At 40.1% G+C, this 19,240-nt stretch overlaps 1 protein-coding gene across 2 annotated transcripts in view; it reads right to left on the reverse strand.

Annotated features, from left to right (window-relative positions):
• homer3b (homer scaffold protein 3b) overlaps positions 1-17,182 on the reverse strand; it is a 49,219-nt gene extending 32,037 nt beyond the window's left edge. Inside the window, exons 1-2 of one of the 2 annotated variants that reach the window (XM_025898630.1) lie at positions 16,732-17,182; positions 12,736-12,781 (exon numbers count right to left, since the gene is read on the reverse strand). In XM_025898630.1, coding sequence (XP_025754415.1) covers positions 12,736-12,758 — 23 coding nt within the window. In that variant the 5' untranslated portion in view covers positions 12,759-12,781; positions 16,732-17,182. The remainder of the gene's footprint in view (positions 1-12,735; positions 12,782-16,731) is intronic. The other variant, XM_005454035.4, reaches the window with a different exon arrangement.
• Positions 17,183-19,240: the final 2,058 nt, after the last annotated feature.

Raw genomic sequence — 19,240 nt, forward strand, 5'->3', positions numbered from 1 at the left:
AACTCAAATCAGAGAGAGAAAATAAAAAAAATACAAGGTGTGGCCGAATCAATAATCTGCATCATTCCTAAACAGAATTCTAGGCTGGAGTGAAAGACCACAGAAGATACTGTATTTCCACACTATAAGGGGCACTTAAAATCCTTTAATTTTCTCAAAAATCGGCAGTGCACCTTATGTATGAATTCTGGTTGTGCTTACTGACCTCAAACGGATTTTATGTGGTACACGGCACTCAAAAATCTGTCAAAAAATGTTTTAGTACGACTTTGGTAAGTTAGGCTTGATGGATTGTCGGAGCATTACGGCTACCATAGTCAGGAGCCTCACAGAGTAATCTGGGACCAAAACTCCGTCTGGTTCAGATCCCAAAGTCAAACGAACACTGCGGCATCACTGAGAGTTAAAACTGTCTAAGTTCTTTCATCTGTAATAAAATGATCAGCGTTGCTGCTATACCAGGTGTAACAATTAAGTTTAACATCCAGGCATCCATGAAAACAGAATTTATTAAATTTAACGGAGTTAGAAGTTAGCAGGAAGTTAGCTCGCTAGTTTCCACCTAACCATGATATAGCATGTTCTGGCTGAGAGATTTCTGAAAAAATTAAAAAGTACAGCTCTGCTAGCGCTTCCAACATAAAGGAAGACAGAAAACTAAACAGCAGCGACGTTTGTAGGGTTACTGAAGTTGGGCTAGCTGGTATATAACGCTACGTGATCGCTAGCGACACAGCTATGTTAAGCATAACAAACACAGTGAAGCTGGAGGATGAACCCTATCTTTCCACTCGATAAAAGTTAACGTGAGGGTTCCCGATGGTTTGGGACAAATGCAATTACATGGCAGGATGCTGTAAACAGACCAAACTTCAGTCAGGAGAACTATTGAGATAATCCATCCACAATATGAGGTTAGTCATTAATATACTGCAACAACATAGGAATAGAGCAGCTGCGAGAGAATTCAGCATTAACGACTCAATGGTACGGATGTGGAGGAAGCAAGAAGAATGAGTTGAGTAAAGTTTGACTTATCTGATTTTGTTTCACTTAATGCTTAACGCTTAAAACAACATGCAAAGACATTCATTGTCAAACACGGTGGAGGTAGCATTATGACATGGGCATGTAGGGCTGCCAGTGGGAAAAGTCCTTAGTGTATTGAGGGCTGCTGACAGAAGTAGCAGGATGAATTCTGGAGTGTACATGGCCGTACTCTCTGCTCAGATTGAGTCAGCTGCTGTCAACTGCTCAGACAGCTCATCACAGTGCAAATGGATAATGGGATATTCTTCAGTGTCCACATCAGTCACCTGAATGCACCCCTACAGAGCAGCTTTTTAGTTATTAAAATACAAAACTAAAAGCAGAGAGACCCACAACTGAAGGCAGCTGCGGTGAAAGCGCCAGCAAATCAACTCAGGGGAGGAAACAATATTTGATGATGTCCATGAGTGCTAGCCTGCAAAAGGATTTTCATCTGAGTATTAAAATTAATCCTTATATTTAAAATTATATTAGTTTGTCCAATCATGCAGGACTGTTTTGTTTTGTTTCTAAAACCACTTCAATTGCAGTTGAAAGTCTCCACTTTAATCACATCTGAATTGTTTGATTTAAAATCCAGTGTGGTGGTGTGCAGAAGCAAAACTACAAAAAAAACAGAAAGAAAAAAACAATCCATCTTTATAGACCTAAATGTCTCTTTATGAACTTTTTGCAGCTCATTGTCAGACCTTTTTTTTAATGATATCTAATAACTTCATAAAAATGTCACATTTTTGCCAATGTGGCATTTTTATTTGTTTTTTAAAGACATGTTGGGTATGGTATAGCATCAAAAGGTTAAATTCTTTATATCGCAAGGCTAAATGGATAAATATTTTTAGTTCATTTGGTTAGTTTTGTTTGATTACACTAACTAAACAAACCAAAGTACTGTCCACTTCACTCTTTACGTGAACATTACAGCTTTCATCGGCCACTAACAGCTCTGCACAGCTAAGTAGGATAGATAACCCGAACACATTGCCTAGCATATTATTAAATAATGCAAGTTACCAAAGCTATTTCTCAGAAGCTATTGCTCATCCATTATTTACACACATGCCAAATTGAATCTTAGTAGTACAGTAGGATGTGCAGATTCTTTGTTTTTTTCCCCCTTTCATGAATGATATATATTCAGTTCACCAGTGGGTACATGCCTTATAGACTAAAACCCACTAGTTTATGTCCACATCGTATGGTAATGACAGTGTGCACACATTACATTAAGCAGATGTGCATTACAGTGGATTTAATTAAACTGTAAAATTCTCAGTGGAATAAGATGGTGTGCAAAACAACTACGTAAACAATGTGCGATTTGTGGATAACATTTGTGTTTAGTGTTTGGTGAAACATTTTACGTGTGCATCGTAAAATGCATTCACAAAGTGTTAAATACAGCAGAAGGCTGAATGCTAAAGACTATTTTCAGAGCAGAGTCAGTGATGTAGGATTTCTTTTCTTATGATTTTATTTATGTATTTATTTATTTTATTAACTTTTAACCACAAAAAAAACAGTACAAAGGGTTTTTTTTTTTTTTTAAATTTGTTTTTGCATTTTAGTGCCATATGAAAATTTCACTGTACAGTAAAAAGATGATCTGATCTGAAAATCTGCACTCATCACATAAACATGAAATCAATATTTTTTTTTTAAAGTGTTGCAGATTCAGCAGATTTGAATATTTTCTGATGATTGCTTTAGAATCTTTTATTGAAGTATACATAGAGAGATGCATTTATTTAGACACTATTTAAACACTGGATCAGCATGCTGCTGCAAATTAAAGCAACAGAGGGAACAATAATTACATGGTCAGTGTTGAATCGCCAGTTAACCTGTTAAATTGTGGGAAGCTCAATTTTTTTATTTATGTAACACACAACTTTGAGGTCTTACATTGTTCAATTTTCTTATTTATTTACTTTTTGGCATTCTATTGAACAGCATAGATGGAGATGCATACAGGAAATGAAGGTATTTCATAAGCACCCCTCTAAAAATGAAGCAAACAGGGGCACCACCAAGGGGGGCAAAGGACAGGCATGCAGCCACACATTTGAACCAGAATCTGATCTAGGTCAAGGCAAAGCTACTGCAGACCTTCATACATTACCCCAAACACAGTGTTTTCATCCAAGGACACTGCCACTTCAAAAATGACTTGCCCCATGACCATTTGTTCCTCTGCTAAACTGAGGTGAAGCCTCAAGCCCTAGCAGAGCTTTTCATGTTTTCAGTTTCCTTTGTTTGTCAGCACGATTACTCAGAAATTACTCGGCTGAATTTTATAAAATGCAGTGAAGTAGAGCTTAAGCAAAGAGAGTGCCCATTATATTCCACCGTGGAGCCAGAAATGTCTTTAAAATTACAGTCCTTTTCTTCTTGCCTTTATGGGTCTTAAAATATTGCACAATTTCTGATTGTTCCTCAGCATTAAAGGAGTGCATGAGGACTCTTGTGTTTACTTTGGCAGCCAGCAGCAGAACATTTAATACGCTTTGCCTGCGGTTGAGACATTTTAGCCAGAGAAGCTGCAAGGCAACTGCTCTTATTTCAAGGGCAATTTTACAGCTTGATAGCCTTGTGTAAATGTGTTACATAGTGATGTCATTGATGAAGTCATTGAAGAATAGTGGTCGACTTCAAATAAAGGTTTCATGTGTTTCAGAATCTGTTTTCCCTGCAGGAGAATCATTACATCTTGCTGTGGACTTTGGCGTTTTTAAGGACATGAAAACCCCCCGAAAGTATAATTTGGGCTTAAGATGCTTTACAGACATAAAGACTGACTAAACAGTGGTTTTGATATTTAACAAAAGGTGTAATGCACCTGGAAGACTGACAATAAGTACAACATAAGCATCAGCAAAAAAAAGAGTATGTTAAAATAGGCACAATCAGCATGTGTTTACTTGACTTTCACAAAAGTTGTCCACATCTAATGATTCATGTAAACTGTGCAGAGTACAAGTCGGTACAGCACATGCAGACATGCTGCGCTTTACTGCACTGCATTAGTTCAGACGAGGCTTCCCTGACTGCCAAGCTGCCGTGCAGTGTTTTCGCTCCTTCACCTCAGGAGGAATTTAATCCTGTTTTAATCTGCTCATATCATCAAACTTCGACGTGACGCATCCTGTCTGAGCTGATTAGCTTGACAGGCTTTTCATGGAGCGGCGTCAAGGCGGGCCAAATGAACGACGGGACATTAATTTGTGTGTGATCTGCTGTGACGGCTGGGAGCTGACAAACAGTCACTCATCATTTCTCATTAAGAGGAAAATATGATAGAAGGGAAATCCCAACAGAAGCTGCTTTGCTTTGATGTTAATTCTTATTTATTTTGGCTTATTGGTTTATTGCCTTTAACATCCCGAGTATCCGTTATGGAGCCAGATAATTCGTTTTTATTGAGTCTAATTAAGTACTTTCATGGTGCTGTTAATTTGCTTGATCCATATCTGATGTTTGAGCAGGATTTTATCTTTGGACGGTGAGAATATAAATATTATTGTCTGCCATAAACATTAGATTAGAGTCGCCCAACTGAAAGCTGTTGGCAGATTGTTTCATATAATAAAGATGAGGAGATGGTTGCTCCTTGAGATACGTAAAATGTAAATGACAAGATAATGCAGAGATGAGATTAACATAACACCAAATGTTGAAACTGAGATATTTATATATGCTTCTTTAAAAAAAAAAAAGAAGAAAAAAAAAAAGATGACAAACCAAACAATGCGCTTGGTGCTAGGAAACTTTAAACACATCTATGTAAGAAAATATCTGACATTGTCCTGCTACAGCAAATATTTAAGGCTGACTTGTTCTGAGTTTGTACAGTTCTAATGAGGTGAAAGTCAATATTTGGTATGTTCACCTTATTCTTCAACACAGTTTGAACTCTAAAGGAAGTCTTGTCATTTCTTTAACCCTTTAAAGCCCACCATAGAACCAAGTCTGCCAGAGCTTATCTTTGCATTTTTACATGGTGCAGTGCATTTTTTCAAGTCGCTATGCATCAATACAACCGTTATATTCCAAATTTTAATAATTTGTATGCATGAAGTCCATAGTAACAACATAAATTGCTAAAAAAAAAAAAAGTGGAATAAACTACATGTTCTTTTTTAACCAGGAAAAAAATTCTCCAGGCTTCCTGAAGGAGATTTCAAGCTCTTCTTTGAATGTTGGGAGCCTTTTTTGCACTCTCTGGGAAGATGATCCCACACTGCGTCAGTAATGTTGAAATCTGGGCTCGAGGGAGGCCAATCCAGGACCGATAGTGTTCCTCTGTGTGTTTTATCCAGGTTTGTTTGAGATCTTTTTCATCCTGAAAAACTCCAGTAAGTCACATTCTAGATGTTACTGTATTTGTGGCTCAAACTCTGGTAGTGCTTTTGTCTTAATACTTCCATCAACATCAGTACCTGACCTGTTGCCCTGAACCATAACTGAGGTGTTTTACAGATGGCTGTAGACACCTTCACATATACTGATCAAGATTTGAACCAAAACTTCATGACTCCATAAGACCAGTTGTCACTGATTTTTAGTCCAGTTCTTCTGTAGTTTTCCACATCTCAGCTGTTTCTTGACAGCCGCCCTTCCACTGAGCCCACTTCTGATGATGGATCAACTAAATGATTACATGCATCCCTCAGCTCCTGTGTCAGGTCTTTGCTACACTTCCTATTTCTTAAAAATATTTCAGATACTTCTCCACTTAAGCTTTGTTTTTTAGGCCTTCCACTTGTCCAGTTTCCTCAATTTTTTAAGGAGTAATGCGTCACACCATGCTGAGTTGTATTTTGAATGATTCATAGGTCAAAAAAATTATTCCTCTGATGGTTGGTCACAAGAACAGGACTAAAAATGCATTTTTTTAAAAAGCAGCCAATGTTTAAATAAAAGACCTCAAGAAAGCCAACTGCTGCTCAAGAGCACTTCAAAAAATTACAAGCAGGTCATGGAAGCAAAATGTAAAGAAATGATGGGTAGCTTAAGATTCTTGTATTGCACTGTAGGTAAGGAAGTTTTGTTAACAAGTAGTGTCAATTCAAAATGTAAAATATTTAACTATGAAATGTTCCACTGTATTGGGTATAAATAAATGTGGTCTATCCGTGATGTGAAATTTTAAACTGCACTATTAATGTCAAAGATTATTCTTCAGTATGGATTTTTCCCATCAGCAAGTCTAAAGAGTTCAGCAAAGTTTGCATAAAGTCAACCAGAGGGCCTTCGTGCACTTGGTACACTTACTGTATATCATGCTATAAACACTGAAATACTTTCATCCTGATATCTTCTTTGTGCATAAACTTATAACCGTGGACTTTAGTTTAGACTTTTTAAAAAGCATTTCTTATTCAGTCTTGATCTGCTCCACCACACTCACACAAACACACACTATGGCTTTGCTGTGTGAGCTTCACCCCAAGTCATCACTTTCTAATCCTCTCTCACTGCTTTCTTCATCTCTCTTCTTAACCTCAGTACCCATTCACCACCCTGAATCTCTGATCTGTTAAATAGGAGCTGCACCCTCCTGTTTGGCCCTGCAGTCAAACATGACCAGTCGCCCATTGAGAAAATACTCCTCTAACTGCCAATAATGAAGCCTTTAAGCTGTATGGGCTGTAAATAGCCTGAGAGAAATGGAAAGCTGCTGAAGTCACTGCCTGACATCGTATTGGTTGTGCTTAAAAGCCAGTGTTCAAATCTGAAAAGGCGAAGAGGAGAAAGCTTGCAGGAGGTCCAGTAGAGGCGGAGAAGAACAGGAGGTTAAGAAAGGGTCAAAAAAAGGATCATTTACACATTGTGTAGAACAAACACTCCTTGCTGTAAACAGCTGAAAAACGAACTACATTAACACAGAAACATGGACCATCATGCAAACAGTTTACAAGCCAGAGTCTGTGATGGCAGCAACTGTGAGACCTGCAGAAGCCCCATTAATGCCAAACATTTCTCAAAGAAGGTCTTGGATATTTCAGCAAGACTATCACACACCACATTCTGCAAGTATTACAAGAACTCACAGTATGAAACAAATAATACACAGAGCTCCAAAGTTTTTTGATACACTAAGACCAGGAGACCTTAAAAAACACATTAGAATTTGTTAGTTAACTAAAGGCTTTGATTTTTAAAAATGAAAAAAGTTATGTTTTAGTAACATTTACCCCACCCAAGGTGGCAAAGTTTTAAGAAAGGAGAATATAATTTATGACTATGGGAAGCTTTTTAAAGACATATTCACTCCTAAGAGGAAGAGAAAGTTTGTTATGAATACTAATGACCGCTGTGAGTAGCCGTTTCCCTCTTGTGCTAACTCAGCAAGAAAAAAACAGAAGTACAGTGTCATTCATTGCACCACACAGAGTGCTGTATCAATCACTCGTGAAAAATTATTACTTACTACATACACTCATTAGGCCACTTCAATAGGTACACATTCATAGTGTTGAACCTCGTTTTGCTTTGAGGACTGCCTTCATTTTTTGTAATATAGATTATATTCCTCAAAGGTTTTACCCCATGTTGACATGACAGCATCACAGAGTCGAAGGTTTGTTAGCTGCACATCCATGACGTGAATCTATCCAAAGGCACTCTATTGGATTGAGATCTGGAAGCAGTCATCAGAAGATGGATACAGCATGGTCAGAAAAGGATGAACATGGTCAGCAATGATACTCTGGTAGGCTGTGATGGCTAAATGATGCCACACCATAACATCGCCAGCCTGAACCACTGAAGCAAGGCAGGATGGATCCATAATTTCATGTTATTTACACCACACTCTGACCCTATTATCTGCCACAGTAGAAATAAAAACTCAAACTAAACTTAAGTTTTTCTAGTCTTATGTTGTCCAATCTTTTTTTTTTTTTTTTTTGATGAGCCCATGTGCACTGTAGCCTCAGTTTCCTGTTCTTACCTGACGTGGTCTTCTGCTGCTGCAGAGGTTTGATACATTTTGTTACAGTGGTTACAGTTACATTCCTAACACTCCTTTGATATTTCTACCCTTTTTCATACCATCCTCTAAAATCTGGTGTGGGAAAATCCCAGCACATCTGAAATACTCAGACCTGCCTGTCTGAAAACAACAAATATGTCACATTCAAAGTCACTTAAATCATCATCCTTATGTTCGGTTTGAACTTCAGCAGGACATCATCACCATATCTTTGTGCATATATGCACCGAGTTACTACCATGTGACTGGCTGAATAGGCAGTTGAATTAACGAGCCATTCAACATGTGTACCTAACAGTGTCCTGTGAGAGTAGTTTTCCTATAATCATAATATAAATGAACCCAGTTTTATAGTCAAGACCATTTTACTTATTCTCACAAACCCTGTGTTTGTCAGAGTTTGTCTACAGATCAGTCAGCTGGATGACAGCTTCACTTCTCCAGTCTGATGTATTAGAGTACCATGTGCCCAACATCAAGTCGGTTTCATTTATAAAGCCCAGTATTAAAAAAAAAAAAAAAAAAAAAAAAATCCCAAATGTGCCTCAAGTGGCTTTACAAATTTTAGAGCAAGGACCTTCGATTTGTGGAAATGTACCCTCATTCGTGTGGGAGAGAAAATATTTCAAAAGACTGAAAAAAACCCACTGTGTGTGAATATGTTGTTTTTAAAAGTGCTGTCAGCTTTGCTACTGCAGGAGATGTGATTGCAAAGACTGCAGATGGTCTAAGGCCATGTCCACATGAATACATTTTCATTTTAAAATAGAATCTTGATGCAAACGACCTCTTTCCAGAAGAGTGTTTCACATTCATACCATTCATGTCCGTCTGCCTGAAAATGCACCATTCAAGTAGACCGAGTGTACCTCCTGTGCATTTAGGCAGGAGTATCATGAAAGAATGCAGAATTTTCCTGCATAATTATCACAACACAAGGTCACCGACACCTGCATTTGATTTTGAATTCAATACTCCTAGCCAAGCCAGAGATGTCTTTTTTTCCATCCACAAAACAGTCATGGGGTACAATTATGGCACGTAAAGGAAGGATAAGTAGTGACTGATCAGACACAATCGGGAAGTATCTCAAAGTTTCAGTTTCAGGCTGCGCAGAAAATGAAAATGGGTCAGCGGTGTTTCCAAAGGCTTCTGCTTTAGGGGTCCTAAAACAGCAGAGAGGTGGGGGATGCTAGGGGCTGCTGATGAGTGAGGTTTTGACCCACAAACATGGATTTGTCCTAATTTCTGCATCCATCTGAAAAGGGTTAAATTCACTCTAAATGAGCACATCAACTGAGCATCACTGTTCACCATCTGTGAATTAAGACAACAAACAACAGGCAGCCTGCTGTGGCTTTGCACCCTCTGGGAGCGTCGGGATTACCAAAACAGGAAAATGTTTTTGCTTCTCTTTGTTCTTCTGACAGTACTTCTCCTTTAAAGGGTCTGCTTCCTCCGACCTCTGAGAGCGAGCAGCCCGGCGTCCACCTTTCCTGAGCCAGCAAAAGTGCCTGGCGTGTCCGGGCAACATGACACGCTACAACTACATACCAAAATAGCACAGCGAAGTGAAACACCAGCTCATATTGTAGCTGCGAAACGAGTCCCCATATCTGTCCAAATTTCCAACTCTGGCGCAAAGTAAGGAAAGCTTTGGAGGTTTATGGTTGTCACTTTAGATTTTCTTTGATTAGCAGAAGTTGAACAACTCATCAAGCAGCTGCACGGTTCACTGATTTCACTTTAACTGGAAAAACGCCCTAACGTGAACTCCAGCTCTGCTAAGCAGCAGCACTGCACTTATGTGAAGGTCAGCTCCTCTTGCAGGAGGCTGACTGTTGTCACGATTTGTGTAGGTGACACAAAGCCAGAGTGTTTTCTGTATTCAGGGCATGAAAGCCAGGTAGAAACACAAAGAAAGAGCTGATTTTTTCCACCCATCGTTTCACTTTTATGTACTTTCAAGGCAGCAAAACGAGGTGGGATGAATAGAAGTGGCGAGTGAGTCAAGATGACTGGTTATTAATTCAACTGTGCATGTCTCCAGAACAGCAATTAAGAGGTTATTCTCCCCACAGAGGAGCTGGTTTTGTCCTTGACCAGAGTGAGGACACAGACAATCCACTTTACTGTCATTATGCTGAGGGTAAACTGAACATGTTCAAAGTGTAGACGCCCTGTACGCTGCACATGGAGGCTGCTCTGTGATGTTACAAAACATTTCAACAGTAAATGAGCTTATATTGGTCTGAAATATCTTAATCCTCTCCTATGACTCTACAGTAATTATGTCAACTGATAATCATACTCTGCCACGTGCTGTGCTGTATAACCACGAATTCAGACAACAACAAACTCCAATCCTCTAACGTGCATTTATGTAAAAGCTTCAATTTTTAGATGAGAAACTGATAGCCGGGAGCTTAGCTTCTCATAACGACAGGAAGCATGACAACAGCTAGCTTCAGTTGCCTTCAGGAAACAGCTTTGATGCACTTTGTTGTTTCCACAGACTGTAGATATACGATGGATGTAGAGTGGAGGGTGTCCGGAAAGTGAAGCAAATTCAAAAATACCTTAAATCTGCATTCTCACTAAGCTTTCTCATTGGCTAATTTTAAGTCTTCACAGGTTCATTTCCTCTGGTCCACACAGAGAAAACTCTAAAAAAAACTGTGGTCAAACCACAAATGTGTCACATTCAGTCCACTTATTGCCCAGATGTGGAAACAAAAATAGCTCTGGTAGCTGATGGAAGTCATCTTAAAGAAACTGCTTTGGAGTTCTCTTGGGCCCAGACCAAAACCATCTCATCCAAAGGGGTCTCGGTGTGAATGTTTTGGTGTGCACAAAATTGTGATTAGCATCTTCACAACTGCTTTTCCAAAATTAAAATAGGCAATAAAACTTGGGTTATGGAGCTGGAGGCTCCCTTACGATTGACAAGTCACTATTGTATGACCATGAAGTTACCTCGGTTTCTCATTCCTTTTTTCTCATTCAGTGTTTGTACAAAAAAAAAACTCCTTATGGGGAATCTTGAGAAATTTAACTGGCCACTCTCTTCTCCAAGGAGTCTACTGTTTAGTTTTTCCAGCCAGTGGCTATGTTTTCTTGGAAGCCTGTTTTTCACTTGGCACATCTAGCATCACAAATATCATTGCAGTGAATAAAAGGATGCACATTCCTAATCCAGCTAGTTAGCTAGCATTGACCTAGCCCTAGCTAGTTAGTTAGCTAGCTGATCAGCTCCATCCTCATCAAGCTATATGTTCATGTACGCTGGCTATATCCATCTTACATTAATTACAGCAGTTATCGCCACCTTAAACAACAATGTAGATGGCTCCACATTTCTGTGTGTATAAAAGGTTAAAGAAGCATGATACATGTATTGAAATCGTCTTCTTGAGCTAGCTAAATCCAGACCTGCTGCAACTAACTGCTATTTCAATTTTGCAAAACACAAAAACAATAAAATCCCACAAGCTAAAAACTAATCAAGTTGGCTTTACTCAACTAACAGTTAAAAAGAAAAAAAAACTATAAAACTGACACCAGCAATATTCATTCATTATTTTTATGACTTAAACATACAACTGATTGTCAAAAGTGTTCATTTTCTGTTGTCTAACCAGAAGGCCTAGAAGAGAAGAGAGGACTCAACTTCCGTTTCTTTTAAGAGTCCGTTAGTTGTCAGTGAAGCTTTCATGTGCCTGAGGCCTTTTATACTGACTGTGCTCACTGAGTGGGCAGAGTTGTGTTCAGCAACCAACAACAAGCCTCTGTGAATGAGGAATGCTGAAAATCCTTCAGTAAATGTGAAACTCCATCTTTTAAGCTACAAGCACTGAACTGCTCAAAGAAAGTGTTTCACACCAAAAAAAACAGAGCAAAAAAACAATGAGGTTAACTTGAGTCAAGAACATCCACTGTATATTTTTACACCACAACATTTTTTTTAAACATTTGTAGTTATTTTAAAGACCGAGGTTTTACATGCAAAACATGCCAAGAGCTCGTACAACACGATGCACTTGCAAAACAATCCAACAGTGTGTGGAACAGCTGAGCTGCGACAAAGTGTGTGACAGGACGACAGCGTGATAAAAGGGACACCAGGTGATGACAGCGAGGGCAGCACAACATGCTGACAACATTTGCACATCACGACAAGCATGAAACCTCCACTCTGCGAATCACATCTTACAGCTTGTTACAGTTTCCACAGATACCGAGCAGAGGATTAACACGACGGGGCGGATGAGATGAGGGTGGATTTTGTTCAAAGGCAAATAAATATTTAATGAAGCAGGGATGGGAGGATTGATCCCCAATGTATTATTACCTGATGTCTTATTTTGGAGTATCAAAAAAAAAACTAACTGTAAAAATTCACAATTTCATGACGCAATGGTGACATTTCTATTAATAGCTGCCCTACTTTAAATTTTACAAGTGTCCCTATATTCATACTGAGCTACTTTTACACTTTTTTTTAAAACCAAATAATATTAATAGATACCAAACTTATATGCTTTGAATACACCAGGCGTTTGTAATTAAGCAGCTTCTGCTGAGTGAAAGGTACACACAGTGACCTAAAGCTCAGCATTAATTGGTAGGAGGTATCACCCATCCCTATCAGACAGAGCAACAACACAGAGACAGCGGTGTGTTTGTACCTCTCTCGGTGTAGCGGGTACATTTTACAGCTGGCAGAAAACTCCTCTGCAGCAGAACAAGAAGGAGATAGTTCAAGTTATAAGGTGAAGCATAACACCTGCTGATCTTACCAGCCACTGCTTCAGGGGGTCCACATCAAGAGGTTGGGACGTTGTGTAAAATGTCAGTGAAAGCAGAATACCGTGATCCGCAGGTCTCATAAACCCATGTTTTATTCACAACAGACATTTTATTATTTCAGGAAAAATATTACCTCATTTTAAATTTGATGGCAGCGACACGTCAATAAGTTGGGACAGGGCCATGCTTACCACTGTGTAGCATGGCCTCTTCTTTTAACAATAGTCTGTAACAGTCTGGGAACTGAGGACACCAGTTGCGGGACTTTTGGGAGAGGAATGTTGTCCCATTCTTGTCCGATACAGGACTGCTCAAAGTGTCCTCTTTCTTGTATTTTTGGTTTCATGATGCTCTAATTGTTCTCAGTTGGTGAAAGTTGGTCTCTACTGCAGGCGGCTCAGACTCTTCTACTATAAAGCAATGCTGTCATAGGTGCAGTGTGTCATTTAGTATTGTCTTATTGAAATATGCAAGGCCGTCCTTGAGAAAGACGTGTGGATGGGAGCATTATATTGCATGTACACTTTTCAGCATTAATGATGCCTTTCCAGATGCACATGCTGCCAGTTACATGGGCACTGATGTACAGTCAGAGATGCAGGCTTTTGAACTGAGTGTTGATAACAAGCTGGATGGTCCTTCTCCTCTTAAATCCAGAACAGCGTCCATGTTTTCCCAGAAGAATTTAAAATTTTGATTTGTTTGACCATAGAACATTTTCCCAGTTTTCCTCAGTCCATTTTCAACGAGCTTTGGCCCAGAGAAAACAGCAGCATTTCTGGATCATGTTCACATATGCCTCTTCTTTGCATCATAGACCTTTAACTTGCATTTGTGCATGCAGACAGTGATTTCTGGAAGTGTTGCTGAACCCGTGCAGCAATTTCCATGAAAGAATCATATCTGCTTTTAATGCAATGCTGCCTGAGGGACAGAAGATCATGGGCGCCCTGTATTGATTTTCAGCCTAGTCCCGTGCACAGCGATTTCTCCAGACACTGAATATTTTTTAATGATATTATGTACTGTAAATGAGGAGACATTTAAAAGTCTTCATATTTTTTCAATAAATGCAGACCTGTTGCCAAATAACATAATGGCAAAATGTTGTTTCCTTTCAGTAACATTTACTTTTCCAGCATTTTGTTGCCCTGATTCAACGTTTATGAGATGTTTTGCTGCCATTAAATTCAAAATGAGCTAATATTTTCCATGGAAGAGTAAAAGTGTCACAATTATTTGGAACTGGGGAGGATGTTGTACTATACTACTAATCAACAGTACCAAGAGAACATGATCATATCCTGCACAAAACACAAAACAAAGAATTTCATTTAGGTTACACCTGCTTAAAAAACACACATGAAAAAGACTTCTACTTAAGACCAAAGCTCCATTTAAAAATGGTACTTATACATAGTTCTCGCCTCATTAACACACAATAAACCCATTCATGAGGCTCCTCCAAATGTTGCCCGAAAATGCAGATTTTCTGAACCATTTTTAATGTGTTGCTGTTACCGAACATTGATGTTGAATTAATAGAAACTGATCATAAACTTCACCCTGTCTAAATCTGCAGCCTGTTACCTAAAGCTAGAAGGTGTTCATTATATCAAGACTGTGCATCTCCATCTATTTCCAGGCTACCCAGGTCAGAGGATGAGAACAAGAACTCCAAGACAAGCAGCACGCAGCTTGAAAGCACCTGTGTGAAAATTCATTTGGTTTATGGACCTGAAGCGACTCTTAATCAAGACTCTGCTCCATCTGTCAAGTGTGCAGAAGAGCTGCAGGCTGTCTCTGGATATTATGAGTTCTGCAGACTCCTGTTTGAGAGTACACGGTGGCCCAGTGACTAAATCCAGCATTTTTTCCCCCTTTTTTTTTTTTTCGCCATTTGGCCCAGGTGACTGAATCCTGCTGCCTCTCTCCTGCTCAGAGGGATGAAGCAGAGTTGATGCCTGGCTTAAGCTCTGACAGTGAAAATGCATCAAACACAGGCCATCGGAGCAGATGTTTGCTTGTTTGTTACTGTCAGAGGACCATTTCCCCGCTGGCATCAACAGAGTGGATACAGTCTACTTTAAGCTTTTAGCGTTGACATTGTGGCACAATGCCACGCTGACTGGGGTTGGGTATTTAGTTCCTAATCTGACTTTTATGGACAGTAACACATTAGTGCACCCTCTCCATCTCACACATGGAGAACACGACAGCAAAAGAAACATTTGTGGTTTCAAAGCCCTGAAACCACAAATATTTCCATGACTCTGAAACCTCGAACCTTGAAACCTGAGAATTGAATGCGTGGGTGCTTTACAGCAGTTTGCAATCACTTTGTAAAAGTACTCCAATCAGTGCACTAACACAAGTGAAATATTACAGTTCATACTGGAATTTCAGGTATGTACAGCTACTTCTTGTTGGCCCGTTTACTTTAGTTTTTTTTTCTTTTTAAATCGTAATTGTGAACAAAAAAAGGAAAGGTGAAAACTTTAATGGTTAATTGTGGCTGGGTGTGGTCTGCGCTGCGGCTCAGGTGCGTCCTCAGACTACGCCCCGCCAACCTGACCAACTCATTTGGCCCTGAAACGAACCAAACGGGGAGGATAAATAAAAGAAAAACATTAAACTCAATGAAAAACTGTTCAAAACCGAGTTTCCTGGATGACAGATGTCTCACAGTGCAGATTTTCTCTAGTCTTTTCCATTATCACATATTTTCCATCCATCTTCTTCTGCTTATCTGGATCCTGGGTCACAGGGCAGCACTCTAAGCAGATATGCCCAGAAGCCCCTCTCTTCTCTCCAGACACCTCTTCAAGCTCGACCCTGAGGCATTTCCAAGTCAAATATTTTGCTGGCAAGAAAATAAATGTTCTTGAAATGTATTTGAGATCACATTTTAGCTGTATAGGAGCACAGTTTTTAGGAAACGGGGTTGAATCTGATCAGTAAACGGGTAAATATCGGCACTGTTGCATTACTGTGCACTTGTGCACTGAGAACGATTACATTAAGTAGTTTAGGCTGCAAATAAATAGAATGTAAAACCACAATAATGCAATAATGCAGTGAAATCGGATCCTCCTGCGGGGGTGCCAGCTTATCGTGGCGCGTCAGTGAAATCACATTAAAGATAAAAGATGATGCTCTCGTGCTGTGCATTCATTTAAGGAGCATCTTAAAGCGTCATAGAAGTCTCCCAGAGGTTGGAAGCTAACAGCTTGGACTCTGGTAGTGGGAAGAAGGTTCAGGTGTATCTGAAGCCTAGCTGGAGACCTGCACGTATAATTGAACACACGCAAACACACTGACAGAGTTAATGAGATTGAGCGCAGCATGACACCAACAGCATCCCAATAAAAGGCACCCAGGATCCCCTGCAACAGAATCAGCCTGCAGACTCTCTCTTCAGTGAGGAGGAACAGAGTAGAGGAAGTCTCAGCAGTTGGAGCATTTAAATGACCTCCGTGTGCGTCATCATAAAAATATCACCATTACTTTTAAACAAACCGCCAGCGTGACAGCCAGACGGTTACACGTAATGCGATTATCTACGTTGGCACAGCAGTCAAAAAATAGAGTTTTGATCAAAATAAGTTGGGATCTGCGCTTAAAATTAAAGACTCCCTTCTCTCTCGGCAGCTACTGGGATGTAAACAAAGAAAACAGCAGACTGTCACATGTGAACTAACGGTAGAATTGCTCCAAAAGCGTGTACAAGATGCCGTCCAACGGAATCAAAAACCCACAACCTCAGAAACGAAGCTGCTTCGTCACAAAGTTCACATTCAGCTTTTGTTTTTTTCTTCTTTTCTTTAAATCAACACTTGAAGAGAAAGAATTTCAGACACAAAACCACAACTTACCCCATGCTCCGAGGATTTAGATGTTATTTTGTGGGTTAAATCCACTCTTAATTCCCCTCTCGCCAAAAAGATTTTTCCTTTCCTAAAATCCTGGACGTAAGTTACATTTCTGGAAAAAAAAAAAAAAAGACAAATCACTTCCGACGCCAGATTCCTCCAGTTTCCCCTCCAACAGTACTCCTCTCCGCTCAAGTCAGTTGCACTCCAGCCCGCCTGCCCTTCTTTGTCCGCGGGGTTTCCACAGCCAAGAACACCGCGGAACTGTCGTATCCGTGCGTAATTACGCACCGCGAACGTTTGGCTCAGCTTTGCGGCTCGGACAGACGGACGAATGTCGATGAAAAGTCGGGCAGCACAGTGCTCTTGGCTCAAACCTTCTCCAGGACTTGTGTGCTGTGCTCCCCTCCCACTACTGTGCCAGATCACACTGGGATTCCATTCAACTATTTCTGTGGGACCGCGGGGCCTCCACAGTGCCATCTAACGGGCTCCGTGGAACCTACAAACGAACTCCTTATTATTCCGACTGTTCATTTAAATGCCAGAATGAGAACTATGTCAAAATGGCATAGTTATAGCCTTAAATCCCCCGTCCCCGATAGCTATTTACGACAAAAGCTTAAGCAAACAATCAGTCATGATGCGCACTGCTGCACTTAATGTGTTAATCTCATGTTAAACCAGATTATGGTGAGTATGAAGATGTTTATAAAGAGCTATACGGTAATCCAATAATTTCAAATGAGTATAGAAATGTAAAAATATATGCCAGATTAGATTGGAGAGTTTTTTTTGGGGGGGGGGGGGGGGGGGGGTTAAAGTCAGATGCAGGCATTAAGCCTCTGAAAACTGAGAGCAATTGCTGTAGTTTTTATAACCATATTGAATCTCCTGAGATTAAGTCTATTAAACAGTTCACTCCCTCCTTTGTTGTATTTTTCATTTCATAATTTGCCAAATGCTTTTAGTGTATCGCCGATCTGGGATATAGACAGGTCGGTTAAGCACTACACAGTCTGTTTCTTTTTGGAAAAGCAAAACTTGTTTGCACCATTTCTGTTTTCTTGTTAAAGTTCTATATTTCCCCCCTAAAAGTGCTGGAAACATTTCTGTGTGCTTAGAAAGAGTCTCCACTGATTTATCTGCATGAATATAGGCTGAACATGGGAGACTGGAGCCTCAAATGTGGTGGAAGAGCAATGGGAGCGCTAATCATGCTGCTCAGTGGGCTGTTACAGCGATGCAGCTGACTGCGCCTCTGTGCTGCAGGGAGGCAGCAGGGAACATCGGATCCTCGCCTTTGCATTCAACCAATCCTCCTTTTAATTTAGAGAGACACTTTTCACTCGGTCCAAGGCAGTTTGCGGCACAGCTGGACGGTCTGGACAGGATGGAGCTGAACCTTCAGGCCTTTGCCTTTAACACACAGGGCATTAATCACCTCTGGCAGCCCGGTGTGCAGACACAGATGGGTTTTTCTTGGTGAAGCTTCTTCTGCCTCTCTAGTCAAGCAGTAACTGAATTAACTCACATTGTCCTTCGCAAGCCAACAGTGCAGGTGAGACTTGAAGCAAATACTCGCATGATGTGATAAACAAGAAATCATCTGCAAAACATTAGCAAATAAATCTATGCAGAGAATTAAATCTTGGATTTTTAAAGGAGATTCTGGAGTTTTGCATGTGAGACTGCTGCAGTTCTGTGCAGCACGGAACCACAGAGAGCCAGGAAAGAGTCAAGGTTTAAGTTCAAGGTTTATGCCCAAGCAGATGAGGATACGTGGCTGACTGAAAAGCCTCTAAAACCCACACGGACCACCTTCTGATCATAAAAACCATTTTCTGACTGATGTGAAATTTAACAAGTTCTGACCGGAGAAAGTGTATTTTTATGATGCCCGTGAAAGATTCCCTTCATCTTGCTGGTCATTAATCACACGTGACAATGCACCACGAAGCGATCAGTCTGACACAATCTGCCACATAGAGAAAATAACAGGTTTTTATCGATCTGAAACTTTGTCTCAACTTCATCATTGTGATGTGCATGGTGAGAACTTTACGACAGGTGATCTCTATCAGAACCCTGAGAGCGTGTGTTTGACAATAAAAACAGCATCTTAGAAATCCAGGCAAATATATATATTACTGTAAAGATTGGGGAATTACAGATAGGCACCTTTCTTTCAATATTTCCTTTAAATGTGCACTGCAAAGACAAAGCAGAGACAGCCCAGCTCTACAGTGAAAATGCTGAGGCTCTGGCATGTTCAGAGGTCAATCCAAATCTGTAGTGCTGGACACAACGAACTGGAAAGCTGGCAAAGCCTCAAGCTCCACTGGGTGTGCATATTTCTTTGTGAATATGCACCGGTTAATTAAATTGAGGCTTTACTACCCCCGAGTCTTACAGAGGGGCCCAAGGTCTCATATATAGTTTCATTACATCATTATTTACCCACATAAGAACGCTCTGCATGTTCCTGCTTTAATTTCAATGCCTTAAAAAC

This window comes from Oreochromis niloticus, linkage group LG15 (assembly GCF_001858045.2).
Source record: "Oreochromis niloticus isolate F11D_XX linkage group LG15, O_niloticus_UMD_NMBU, whole genome shotgun sequence".
In the NCBI taxonomy this organism is placed as follows: Eukaryota; Metazoa; Chordata; class Actinopteri; order Cichliformes; family Cichlidae; genus Oreochromis; species Oreochromis niloticus.